At 40.5% G+C, this 14270-nt stretch overlaps 1 protein-coding gene across 1 annotated transcript in view; it reads left to right on the forward strand.

Moving 5' to 3' along the window:
• Positions 1 to 14270, forward strand: part of gpc5a (glypican 5a) — a 1004507-nt gene that overhangs the window by 228292 nt on the left and 761945 nt on the right. Inside the window, exon 3 of the mRNA XM_060825935.1 lies at positions 8791 to 9485. Within this exon, the coding sequence (XP_060681918.1) occupies positions 8791 to 9485 (695 nt within the window). The remainder of the gene's footprint in view (positions 1 to 8790; positions 9486 to 14270) is intronic.

The raw sequence follows: 14270 nt of genomic DNA on the forward strand, positions 1-14270 counted from the left end.
ATATCACTGCCATGTCTCTGCAAATGATCGAGGAAGAAATACTCCAAGTCTTTGGAACTCTGAGGATTATTGGAAAGCAGACAGCCCCTGAGCCCCAGGCAGGTGATGACCTCATGTATTGAACAAAGAACAAAGAAATTTTACAGCCTAGGAACAGGCCCTTCAGCCCTCAAAGCCTGAGCTGATCCAACTCCACTGTTTAAACCTATCACCTAATTCCTAAGGACCTGTATCCCTGTATCACTCTTTAAATGAATCTACCATGCCTGCCTCTACTACCTCTGCTGGTAACGTGTTCTAGTCACCTACCACCCTCTGTGTAAAGTAGTTTCCATGTGTATCCCCTTAAACTTTTCTCCTTTCACCGCATGATCTCTCATTATTGAATCCCTCACCCTGGGAAAACACATCTCTATCCACCCTGTCTATACTCTTCATGATTTGTAGACCTCAATCAGGTCCCCCCTCAATCTCCTTTTTTTTAATGAAAACAATTCTAACCTACTCAACCTCTCTTCATAGCTGGCACCTTCCATACCAGGCAACATCCTCGTAAATCTTCTCTGCACCCTCTCCAAAGCGTCCACATCCCTTCGGTAATGTGGCAACCAAAACTGTACACAGTATCCTAAATGCGGCTGAACCAACGTCGTGTACAATATTAACATGACCTGCCAGCTCTTATACTCAATACCCCGTCCGATGAAGGCAAGTATACCATATGCCTTCTTGACCACTCTATCCACCTGTGCAGCCAGCTTCAGGGTACAATGGACTTGAACTCCCAGATCTCTCTGCTCATCAACTTTTCCCAAGGCTCTTCTGTTTACAGTATAGTTTGCTCTAGAATTAGACTTTACAAAATGCATCACCTCACATTTGCCCGGATTGAACTCCATCTGTCACTTCTCTGCCCAACTCTCCAGTCTTCTATATTCTCCTGTATTCTTTTACAGTCTCCTATGCTTTCTGCTATTCCACCAATCTTCGTGTCATCTGCAAACTTACTGATCAGACCAACAATGCCCTCTTCCAGATCACTTATGTATATCACAAACAGCAATGTCCCCAACACTTACTTTAAAGTAATGTAAGGCCTTTCAAAGGGCAAAAGCATTAAGCAGTCACCTTTACAGTCGATGAAAGAAACCCGTGATCATAAAATGCTTTATGTGAACAGTTTACAATGACAAACTGTGTGGAACTGTCGCCCAAATACTCTTGCCACATCATGCAGCATTATGAATCAATCCCATGAATGACAGTGATGTACAAATACTGTAATGTAATGAAGCCTGGAAAGATTCACTGTGGCTGCGAAAGTAGCAATCATATTGTACAGTTGGTGCTTGCTTCTCAACACGGACCACAAAACATTATGAATCAATGATAAGGAGGAATTGCCTCTCCCTTCAGTTTTGTAGTTGCAGCTGGGAAGATATTCACTCACACAGTTGATGTGAAATTTAAAAGTATCAGAATATATTTACAATGAAGTATCTACGTACCCTCAGAAGGTCACCTCCAGTGCAGTCTCTGTGCAGTTCCAGGCTCCGGAACCGGGATGGAGGGAGTCTGCCCCACAGAATTGTCCTGTTCTCCTTGGAGCTTTGGTCAGGTGACCTGTACCTAGATGGCTGAAACATCCTGAGTGTGTCCTGCCTAAAGGCAGGTGCACCAACCCTCAGGTTGAACTTTGACAGGACTGAGAGTGGCTGGTAGGATCGAGGTGAAAGGCATGGCTACCTGTGGTAAATCTTTAGAGGACACTTCTGAGGAGCCTGTGAGCTGATTGCTTCACTTGCTGGTGCCAACTGGCACTGCCTTGTCTCCTTGTGAGGAACAGGTACCTGAAGTGAGGCCAAGGTCCCGCTTTCTGCTACTGCCTTGCATTGATGCTGAGCATGGGGGAAGTCAGACTACCATATACCAGAGGAAGCACAGTATTAACAATGTTGATGGAGTCCTCTGACTTTTGAATCAGTTTGCCCAATGCCTCTGACAAATCTGCCTGCTGCTCTGTGCCTTCTGGTGCATTTCTAAGAAGTTGCTAATTGCCAATAAGGTTCCCCATGGTAAACTACTGAAGAAAGTGAAATCACATGGTGTGCAGGGTGTTCTACCTAGGTGAATAAAGAACTGGTTGAGCAACAGGAGACAGAGAGTAGTAGTTGAAGGGAGTTTCTCAAAATGGAGAAAGGTGACTGTTTAATGCCTTTACCCTTTGAAAGGCCTTACATTACTTTAAAGTGGAGCTTTTCCCTCACAGAATCAAATCTTCACCACACTGGATGTGATGACAGCCATTTTCATCTCTGTTGTTTATTTGCTTTTTGATGATGATGGAAGGAAACAGCAATCGTACTTCACAGAGTGAGTCATAGACACAGCCCCTCAGTCTCGGTCAATTCTCCAGATCTTTACATTTCCTTCTTGGTAGCCGTCCATGTCAACATCTTCAGCTTGTATCTTCCTCACACTCTAACCTAACTCATTCACTTAACTCTTTATCTCCCACTTCAGGGGAGTCTCAGGCATACTGTATTGTCATGCCAGACATAGCAGTGCACGATACACCATTGAAGCCAAAATGATGCTGACTGAAAGTGCCCACACCTTGTATGACCTCTTTCCTTCCCATGTTCTGTAGTCACCCCGATTATGTATGAAGTACCTGCCTTCACAACTGTTATTCTCTCCACACACTGATATGCTGCTTCCAAACCCCACAATTGATTTCTTTAGCTTCCCTCCCCCAGTTTTGGCCTCTGATATTATCCCTCTCTTGATTTCAGTGAATGACCACCCTGATAACTTGGATGGACATGCCTGACTGATGACTTACAACACCCCTGATTGATCTCTCCAATTGACTTAAGACAATTCTTCTGACAGGTTGTGCTGGAGCAGTGGCCAAGTCTCTCGATTAGAAAGGTATAGTTCCCCTGAACCTGTACTACTTCATGTTCCTGACTACTGTGTCCAATCTCCTCAATTGATATCATGGTGTATTCTTGATTAACCATGCCTGGTACTCTGACTTAAGGATATCTCCCTTGACATGACTACAAACTGCTCCACTTAGACTTTGGTTGAAGCACTTGCAGTTGTTAGCTGCATAAGCTACTGGTACATGATACAGATGTGAGATTGGTAGCATGGTGCTATACATGTTTATCCCTTTGATTGATCGCTGCTGACAACAATGACAAGCTGCCTGCCTTTATGTCTGTGCTAAAAGACAAATTGTAGTAACTGTCTAAGGGGCCAATTATTGCGAAAGGTAGAGTGAGGCAGAAATACTGCGAGCATCAAAGCGGATGTAAATTGATTAAGTGTTAGGAGAGCATGTGAGCACTCCTGAAGTACACCCTGGTCAAATCCATTAGCTGGGTGCCTGGCCCTGTGTTAAAGTATCCTGGCAGCAATGTTACACTGAATGAAACCAGTATGCCTCAAAGTGCAGCATTAATATGTAAAACCTATTGTAAGCGAATTGGAGGTGTGCAATGGGGATAGGGAAACGTGGGTGCGGACAGTTGCTGCACTTGGTCTATGCCATGAAATATTGGCGACTGCCTACCAAGATTGAGGTCAAAGAATCTGGTGCTGGAAAAGCAAAACTGGTCAGATAGCATCCGAGGAGAAGGAGATGCATAAGCCTTTTACCAAGATTGAGGACCAGAGGAGCAAATGGCAAGCTGGAATCGCTAGTCACCCATTCTGACTTTCATGTCAGAGCTTGTCAATTTCTAGTTTCTAGAGTGGAAGGTTAGGCAACAGCATTTCAATGAGATGAGATTAACTAATAAGACATGCACATGGAAGCAATCTGGTCTCTTTATAATCACAGGTGAGATTCTCATCTCATGTTTAAACGTTTGTTTGACGATTAGAACTTCTTTTATTGGACACTGAGAATCTCATTTTTCCTGATCTCATTTTGTTTTCCAACAGTCTTGCTGACACTCACATCCCTCAGTAGGTGGGAAGATACACCCAGAAAATTTAAGCCTTGATTAAAACCAACAGCATTTCTTTGTCTTCTTCTGAGCACTAATCAAATTGAAGTTAATTGAGTGCTTACACAGTTCAGTTCCATAATCATCAGTACTATGGATAACTTATGTGGAAATGACATACAAGCTGTGCATGGTTCACATGGGTACTGCTTTGATGAGGACAATAATGGTGGGGGGTGTGGGAGTGGGCTCTAAAGGATTGCACAAGAAACCCAGAGCAGACTTTTTGTGATCTCAGTGTGCAACTAACATTTAAGTTACCAGGTGGTTATCCTGTCTGCAATTTAATCATATATTGTGAACTCCGCATCTCTTTTTTTGCCTTATCCAAACTGTCCTCCAATATCTTTTGGACATTTCTTACACATATCAGAGAGTTGTGGCAGACACCATGATTCTTCTTCTTGTAAATTTGTTGAAATCCATGTGTTCCTTTAAATTTGCTGATAGGCCTTAGGATTTCTCACCAAGTCAAACAGTACAACCAGTATTATGTATGCTCCATTTCCTCTTTCATCCTCTATCCTCTGTTTGTGACGTTCAGATCCAACCCCTCTTATTGACATCCTCTACTCCAAGTGCTTCTATCCATTCCTCACTCTTTCCATGTTATTTGCCTTACTTCATAACTTTTTCCACCACACCTCTCCCATTTCTACTGATCCTTTCCCCCATCATTTCTCAGTCTTTCTCTCCTCATGACATGCTCTTCTCCCATCTTTTCACATCCATAGATACTTCTTTTCTCCATTTTTATTTCTCCCCATCATCTCTGACTCCCATATATTCCATTACATGGTCCATGCTTTATTCTCTCCTGCTTGGCCCTGTCTTCTAATTACTCCCACCTGCCTCTGCCTTCTTGTGTCTCCCAACCTCTCCTTTAATCTTCCTTCCATTTCATTACCGGCCCAAACTTTCCCAGTGAAGGATGCCTGCAGTCATTCTGATTCACTGAAGCTCCTTATAAATAAGAATAATTTGTTTGACCATATATCCACATTAATTGATCAGGAAACCCTGAATTGTGATGCTAATCCCTTGTCGAGGTTGAACAGGCATGAGAAAGTCCCTGATCAAATGAATTAATATTCCCAACCTCCTGCCATCTCCTCTGCTTTGGTCAGGTCAGTTTTAATAGAGTGATATCCATCGGTTTCCATTTGACAGTGTGCTTTTATTGAGGTAGCCATCTTTTCTTCATTCAACTCAATATTTCTTAAAGCACATTGAATGGCAAGGTGCAAAATGACTGCGATAAATGTAGTGTGTACAAATGATCTTAACCTCCAACACAGCAATTAAATGAGCTCTTTCAATAATAATGAATTGTACTGAATGCCTTCAACAAAATACAAATACTTGATAGGTGATAGCATAAACGTTTGGGTCAAGTTCATTTATATTGAATATGTTACAGCTCTCTGGATATGCTGTCAGGACATACTAATGTTCAGATAATGTTGTGAGAAAATAATGGACTCTGCAATGCCTTTCTTGGTGTCACTGGAAGTCAGCATCAAATTTCTCCTCCAGTCAACTGTGTACCAGCACATTTTCTGCATCAAATGTGATAACAATGACAAATCAAGAGACATTGAGAAATTAGCTTTCAGTTAGATTTTTCTTCAAGGCACTACTGAGAAACTTCGAGTAATTACAATTCTGAAGGCCAGGTTTTTCAAGTAAATTACATGTAAGGTGACACTTTTTTGATCAGTACACGTGTAAGATTAAGGGATGTAAGCTAAACCTGACAGTACTAAACTGTTGCTTTAACAAATTGCTGATAATTGCTGCTGCATTCCAGCTATTGTATGAAAATGTAAGTGTAAATGTACTGTTAATTGTTTGGTTGTGGAAAATATAGGTTTATACGTAAGTAGAGAAAGTTGTATCAAAACTGTACATGTTTTCTTTCATGGATTTCAGCTGTTAGTACCCTTAACAGGGCCCCAACTTGACTGCAAGTAGTAAATTAAGACATGCATTTAGATATCAAAAGGTCATGTTAGGTTCACTGCTGTATAGTGAACTATAAAGCTACAAGGTACTGGAGTACTGCTGAAATGCGTTTGAAGTTGCAGGAATGTTTGAAACTACTGTTTACAAGAGCAGCCAGTTATTTGAACTTAGGTTATTGCTATTTATAAGAAGGAAAGGATGTTCAACAAACATTGTTGGTAAAATAAAGATGGGCATAGCAGTTTGCACTGAATGTGTCATGAAATATTAATGCCCCTTTTCTGACCTTTGGGTAATTATCAATTATAATTTTATGTTGCAAAATAAAATCTGTACATTCATTCAAAATGCAACTTCAATGGTTAAATTTACTGGACCATACCCATGTCATAAATGGGTGGGGAGAACATAATTAGACATGCATGAAGCATACTTTGGAACTTGCTAATAGAGAAGTTAAAATTCATGAGGGGTCACCAGAATACGTAGAGAGAAACTGTACCTATGATTGAGATCCAAGCGGCACAGATTTAAGGCATTGGCAAAAGATTTATTGATGACATGAGGAGAAACGTGAAGCTGACTCCCATCTACTTGTTACCCTCCTTGTTTCACACAATAAAAGTCTGAAATTTGGAAGGTGCATTCAAAGAAGCCTTGGCAAATTGCTTCAGTGCATCTTGTAGCTGATACATACTGCTGCCACTCAGGCAGTGGTGGTGGCAGTTGATGTTGAAGGTGGTGGGCGGGATGCTCTGTCCTGAATGGAGTCAAGCTCTTGAGTGTTGTTGCAGCTTGCATCCAGACAAGTAAGGAGTATTCCATCACACTCCTGACTTGTGCCTTGCAGGTCGTGGACAGGCTTTGGGATACAAGAGGTGATTGAATCCTACAACATTGCCAGCATCTAACTTATCCCTATAGCTGCAGCATTTAAATGGCTGGCTAAGTTAATTTCCAGTCAGGAGTATTCTTTAGGATGTTTGTTTCATGAATACACTGGTCTGTCCCATCATTGAAGGTGGGAAGTTAGTGGAATTCCTTTTATGGTGAGTTGTCCATCATCATTCATGACTGTATATGGTAGGATTTCTGAGCTGTTGCCTGTGGGATCAATTAACTCTGTCTACAAATTTCTGCTTCTGCTGTTCAGCACGCATGTAGTTTTCTTTGTTGTAAATTTTCCTAATTTGGTATATTCTGATCTGGCCTACTTGTAGTATGGTTCTAGTTCCAACTGATGAAGGGTTTTGGCCTGAAATGATGATTTTCCTGCTCCTCGGATGCTGTCTGACTTACTGTGCTTTTCCAGCTTCACATCTATTGGCTATGTAAATTCACTGATTAGACTACACTGATTACACTGATTTACTGATATGGCTATGGTGTTTTTAACTTCAGAATAATTCAGATCATACTGTGGCTTTCTTTTTTAAAACAATTTATTTTGTTAACTCACATCTGCATGAGGAAGACATAATAATTAAAAATTTCATTTTCCCACAAGATTAAAAATCTCTGGTGCTTTGGTGCTCATAGAACTTTATCCTTTTCCAGGTTCCACATTGAGTAGCACTTATTGTTGGAAAATACCATTAACAGAAAGAAAGTTTAGTTAACTCTAATCATAAAATGTAGAAGAGCCATGAACACTTGTTGTGTAGCAACGTTTAAATGTGTTTTGAAAACTTGCATGCAAACCTCGATGTTACTGCTGGTGATCTGGCAAATTTGCCAGTCTGGCAAATGCCTGGTCCTGAGACCGCCGGAATATGGTGGGCTCAACCTGTAGGGTTTGAGCACCAAATTTTATTGATACGCTTAGTGCTGGTTTTTTTTCCCTGTCTTGACACTAATGGTAGAATGATGGATATGCCAGGTTGTGAGGTTACAGATTGTTTTCAGGTTAAATTTTGCTCTGATTATGACTAACAGCATTTCAGTGATGTTCAGTTGCTGGTTCTGTTCTATCCCTTCCAGCATGTTGGTCATCTATGTCATGTGATTGAGCATGTCATCCATATGTTTATATATAAAAAAAACTATCAGGAAAGCTAATTGGAATTCAGATTCCAGACTGGTGTTGACAGTTCTGCCCAGTCTGACTAACAAATTTTGTGAAATTATTTGCTTTTGAGAAATGGACCATACAATTTTTTATGCCCAGTCCGATGGGTAATTGCTTTCATCTGGCTGTTAGGATACAACACAATAGAATTGAGTGATTTCAATTTGTAACTTTGTGCATGTGGTGCATGGAAATCTGCCGGTCCTCAGGATGCTGCAGGGAGATCTCCACGTAACTCCTGTTTCCCACTGTGCTGTTGGCAAAATGCTGAGGGCCCTGTAAAATGGTGTCTAGTTCAACCTTTTTTTAAGTCAGTCAGCTTTCCAAGTTGGCCGTCTGCATGAATCTCTACTTGCTGCTGGCAATGGAACCACACGGAAAGTCAACCCTATGTGGCTGCTTGCAATATTATATCAGTTAACATGCTAGTCTTGCACTTGCTGCCATGGCCATCACCAGTCATGCAAAATCTAAATGCTAATGTGCAATGGAGAAGGAAAGCCAAGTTGTATGCTGCTACAAACAAGTTGTTTGTAGTATGATGTTTCATATTCTAGCTTCCGCTGAATTTAGAAAAGGTGCTTTCTAATGATTTTGAATCCAACTTCTCAAGTACATCCACGTAGAACACTGCCACAGAATGTGGGGAAAGGATACAAAATAATCCATTCTGTGTTGTTAGATTGTGAAATTATTGAAGCTGAATGATTTACCTGTTTGTCCTTTTAATTGCAGAGTCTTTTCAGAATATCATTTGGCATGCAGAGAATAACACCAAGATGCTGTTCAGAACGACTTACCGGAATATGGCCTTCCAAGCAGTTGCACCAATTCAAGAACTATTCACTGATGTTGCACTCTTTGTTTTTGGCTCAGAGATGAATGTCGACGAATTTGTTAATAGATTTTTTGATAGTCTCTTTCCATTGGTCTATAATCATCTAATCAATCCTGCCCTCACTGATATCTCCCCAGACTTTGCAGAATGTGTACGGATGGCAAGGAAGGACCTTAATCCATTTGGTAATCTTCCAAAATTAATAACGAGTCAAATGTCAAAATCTCTAATGGCTAGTCATATGTTCCTGCAGGCCTTAAATTTAGGAATTGAAGTTATCAACACAACTGATCACTTACAGTACACTAAAGAATGTAGCAAAGCTCTGCTGAAGATGCTATTCTGCTCCCATTGTTATGGAATGACTAATGGTAAGCCGTGCATGGGCTATTGCCTGAATGTGATGAGAGGATGCCTTGCTGCAATGGCAGAAATTGATCCACACTGGCGGGAGTACATCAGGTCACTGGAGGATCTGTCAAATGGAATACAGAGAAGTTATGACATAGAACACGTTTTGCTGAATCTCCATTCATTAGTGAATGATGCGATTATGAATGCTCAAATCAACGGGCCAAAATTGTCAGCAATGGTGAGTTTTTACAATGGATTTTACATTTTCTGTGCAATTTGCTTATTTTTATAGGACATGTATAATGTGATATAGCTATTTCCCAAACAATTCTCAGAGCAGCCATTTCTTTGGTTTCAATATACTCTGAAGTTCAGAACAGAGACTGAAAACATTGAAACAAAAGTTTTGTTGTGAAATGTAATTCTTTTGGTTCCAGAGCCTTATCAAATCCAGGATTCCAGATGCAGAAGAAAGAAAGAATGATAGAATTGTGTGTATGCTGTCATTTCCTTCCCTTTCTTGCAGTCCCTCTGTCTTAGTTTGAATGTTTCTCTTTCTCAAGCCCTCTCTATTTGTCTTTTTGTAGATCTATTGTGTGTTTTTATTTATTTTTGCAACCCTCTCAGCAATTTATCCTGTTGCCATCTCTCTAGGTCATTCATAATGAAATATTTTTGGGCTTAGAAATCCCATTCATCAAGATTGTTGGTAGTTAATGTGGGTAACTTTGCTGTTGCATTTGCAGATGCAGTTTGGTGTTGATGTGCATTTATGGGATAATAGTAACAGAACTTTTCTGTGAGTCTATGAATCCACAGTGTGACAGAATGCAGAAAAAAATGGAAATTTGACTTTACCATTTGGGCTTTCTCACTTTGTATTCATTTCGATTGTATTCCTAATGTCCCAGTAATTGCTCCTAAGATTAAATTGGGCCTCTTGACTATAATAGATCATATCGCTGAATGTTTTATGGAAGAATGTAACTAATTTAAGAGCATGATAGACATTGATGTGTTCTTTTTAATTATACCTAATTACTGCTTAAAATTTCTGTAAAGCTGTATGAATATAGTTTGAGCTATTGAGTTCTTGGGAGTGATGGTGACATCGTGGTAATGGGTAATATCGCTGGACTAATAATCTAGATTCCACTATGGCAGCTTTAAATGAATTAATAAATCTAGAACTGAAATTGAGGTCCTTATTTTCATTCCTGCGTTAGATGCACAGAGGCAGGAAAAATCCTTACTCCGTGATCTCGACCTGTAGAAGTGGCTGTTTGCATTTCAATTCTCAGTTGATGGGCAGGCTGAATTGAGATTTGGGCTAGGTAACTCAGGAAGATCAGAGAAGGCTGCCTGTTCTTGAGGGTCTTTGAGCAGGAGGCCTGGGTGAGGACTCCTGCATGGTCTTCAATACTTAAAAAATCAGATTTAAGCACATAAAATCCCTCCTGCTTTCATCCTTCAATTGCTACATGCTACCGTTCATGCCATCCACATTTCTTGAAGCTTGTACAAATTTATGACACCTTATGCCCATCCACCAATCTGACACAACTCCTGGTATTTCCCTTGACATCCTGTGCCCCTCTGCCTATCTCCTATTGCTCTGGTTTTCCATATACCATCTAATGTCAATCAGTCATCACTCGTGTTCCCTCATACTTCCTAACCTGTCAAGCATCACAATGGCCATTTATAGCCAATTAGCAACTCAGAGCTGACTCATACCTAACTTCCCACCACTATTTTCCTTCACTCTTCATGTAAACTCACCAGTATCTGCCATTGACATACTCCAGACACATCCTGACAGAAAATAAAGTTATCAATCCGGTGATGATCTTATTATTGAAAAAACACATGATTATTTACACAAAAAATGCAATACATGGAAACTATTTTCACAAATTCCTTAAAGAATATAATGTTTCACTTCATTACCCAATTCTCTATGTAAACCAACATTTCCATTCTATAAAAATTTGGAGCTGTCCATTAAAAGCTCAGTCGATAGTACTTTTGGGAAACCCACCAAGTAGTACAGACGCTATGATAGTTTATAATCAACTAGGAAAAAGTGAGCACTGCAGATGCTGGAGATGAGAGTCAGGAGTGTGGTGCTGGATAAACACAGCAGGTCAGGCAGCATCTGAGGAGGCAGAGAATCAACATTTCAGGGATAAACCCTTCACCAGGTTTGGGCTCTTGAACTTCCTTGGCTCACAAGTCTCATTCCTGATGAAGGTCTTATGCCTGAAATGTCAGTTCTCCTGCTCCTCGGATGCTGCCTGATCTGCTGTGTTTTTCCAGCATCACACTTTCACCTTTGATAGTTTATGTCAGTTGGAATACTGAAACATTGGCATTGTTTATTATTTAACTCCACACATTTTTTGGTCAGTACTTTGACAGCTTTGACTGTGCCAATTGTCAACACAATCATCAGCAATGTGACTGGTGGAGTTGTTAGCAATGCTAATAAACAGTACTTGCTCAGCATTGACCTGCTGGCTGATATCCAGTTTGGGTTCCACCAGGGCCACTCATCCACCTTACATCATTACAGCCTTGGTCTCAGCATGGACAAAGGAGCTGAACTTCAGAGGTGAGGTGAGAGTAACTGCCCTTAACATCAAGGCAGCATGACCAAGCATGACATTAAGGAATCAAATCAAAATCAGGATAAATCAGGATCAGGATAAATCAGGATCAGGAGATCCCTGATCTGGTTGGATAATTACTAAGCACAAAGGAAAGTAATTGTCGTTGTTGGAGGTTAATCATCTCAGACCCAAGAAATCTGAAGGATCGCACTGGGAAACGTCTTAGGTTCAATCATTTTTGGTGCTTTATCAAAGACCCACCTTCATCATAAGTTCAGAGTTGTTGGTTGATCATGATACAATGTTCAAAACAATTCACACCTTCTTGCATATTAAAGCAGTCCCAAATGCATGAAACTTGGATAGCATTCAGACTTGAGCTGATAAGTAGTGAGTAACGTTTGTGCCATTCAAGTGCTAGACAATGGATCCTATACTTCCAACATCGTGAGTATTACTATATACCATGAACTTAACTTGACCAATTACATAAATGCTGTGGCTACAAGAGCAAGTTAGAGTCTAGGAACTTTGCAGCAACTAATTTGCGTCCTATCTTCCCAAAGCCTGTCTACCATTGACATGGCCTGATTCAGGTGTATATGTCAGGTGGCACAGTGGATCCCAGCACCAGGGTCATAGGTTCAATACCAACTTCGGTGACTGTGTGGAGTTTGCACATTCTCCCCGTGGGTTTCCTCTGGACGCTTTGGTTTCCTCCCGCAGTCCAAAGATGTGCAGATTAAGTGGATTGGTCAAATGAGATTGTAGACTAGCTAGATTAGCTTTGGGAAATATAGGATTATAGGGGAGGGGATGTTGGGTCTGGGTTGGATCCTCTTTGGAGAGTCAGTGTGCACTTTTTGGGCTGAATAACCTGTTTCCACTCTGTAGGATTTTATGAAATACTTTTCATTCCCTGGATGAGTCCAATAATGAGTATTTCAGATGTTCAACAGCACCATAGAAAGAGGAGCCCATTTGTTTGGCACTCTATCCACCACTTTCAACATTCACAACCTTCACCACTGGCAACAGTGTGTACAATTTTTGTGATGTACTGCAGGAACTCACCAAATCTATCACAAAACCTGCTAAGCTCATGACCTCAATCATTTGGACAGACAAGGGCAGCAGATGTACGGAGAAATCATTGTCTGCAAGTTCCTTTCCAAACCACACACCAACCTGACCTGGAACTGTATCACTGCTCCTTTAGTGTTGCTGGGTCAAAATCTCTTCCTAACAGCGCTGTGGATATACCTACATCTGAAAGACTGAAGCAGTTCAAGGAGGCAGCTCACCATCTCTTTTTGCAGGTCAGTTATGGATGTGAATAAATATTGACCTAGTCAATTAAATGGGAAATAAAAATAAGGGTGTATGCACTAGTTACACACAAGCATACCTCCTTTTTACAAGTTCAGTTGTGCTTTACTTTTCCTGAATCTGTAATCAGACCAAATCCAAAAATTACTTTGCATCTTTAAGCTAGTATCGTAGCTACCCAAGCAAATGCACTGAGAATAATCCTGGTCTTAGCTGTCTAATCTGTGCACTCTGGGTTTCATCCTCCATGGACTCCAGTATCCCATTTTAGTAGAGACAGCAGAACACTCACATGGCCCACTACCTTTCGGACCTGTGTATGTGTGAAGTATAGATTGCTCCCAAACCTGTTCTCCAGGAAAATAAGAGATGCTTGGTTCAAGAACAGGATTGGGATTCCTAATTGTCATTTTTATCATAGCAGATAAGCTCGTCATGGCAGTAATCTGGGCCCCCAGTCTCAATAATGAGTAATGGCCATATTCTTGATTGTCGTAAAAACCCACCTGGTATACTAATGTGCTGTAGGGAAAGAAAGCTGCTGTCCCTAACCGGTCCAACCCACATGTGACTCCAGAACTGTATTGAGATTGACTCTTTTAATGGGAGCTTTCAGTCTATTTATGAACATAAACTTAATGTAGTAATTTAAATGCAGAGATTCCATCATGCTTCTGGTGTCCTGTTTTCCAAATGCCTTGCTAGCCCTTTAAATGTGGCTTTTATTGTGGGGCAAATTGAATGTGTATGTACATGTAATTTAATAGACTGTGGTTTGTGTGTTGCTTCTTTCTTCACTGGAGAGCATTCCCTAAATTCATCTCAATGGAGGTTTTGACTAGATGATTCACCTTTTATAAATGGCAAAGATCTGGCTTTAATTATCGAAAATGTTTAGAGCAGCATCATTATTGATGAATGAAATGACTTCCTTCCCTCCTGCAATGCTGTATCTTTCACAAAGTAAAACTGGAGTCTCAAAATTATTACTGTTGAAATTTATGGCCAGACATCAGTTATATGAGATTTTGCTATACTTTACTAATGCTTAAATGCCAAATAATTAAAAGGAAAGGATTCAT

The sequence above is a fragment of the Hemiscyllium ocellatum genome, chromosome 6 (genome assembly GCF_020745735.1).
Source record: "Hemiscyllium ocellatum isolate sHemOce1 chromosome 6, sHemOce1.pat.X.cur, whole genome shotgun sequence".
In the NCBI taxonomy this organism is placed as follows: Eukaryota; Metazoa; Chordata; class Chondrichthyes; order Orectolobiformes; family Hemiscylliidae; genus Hemiscyllium; species Hemiscyllium ocellatum.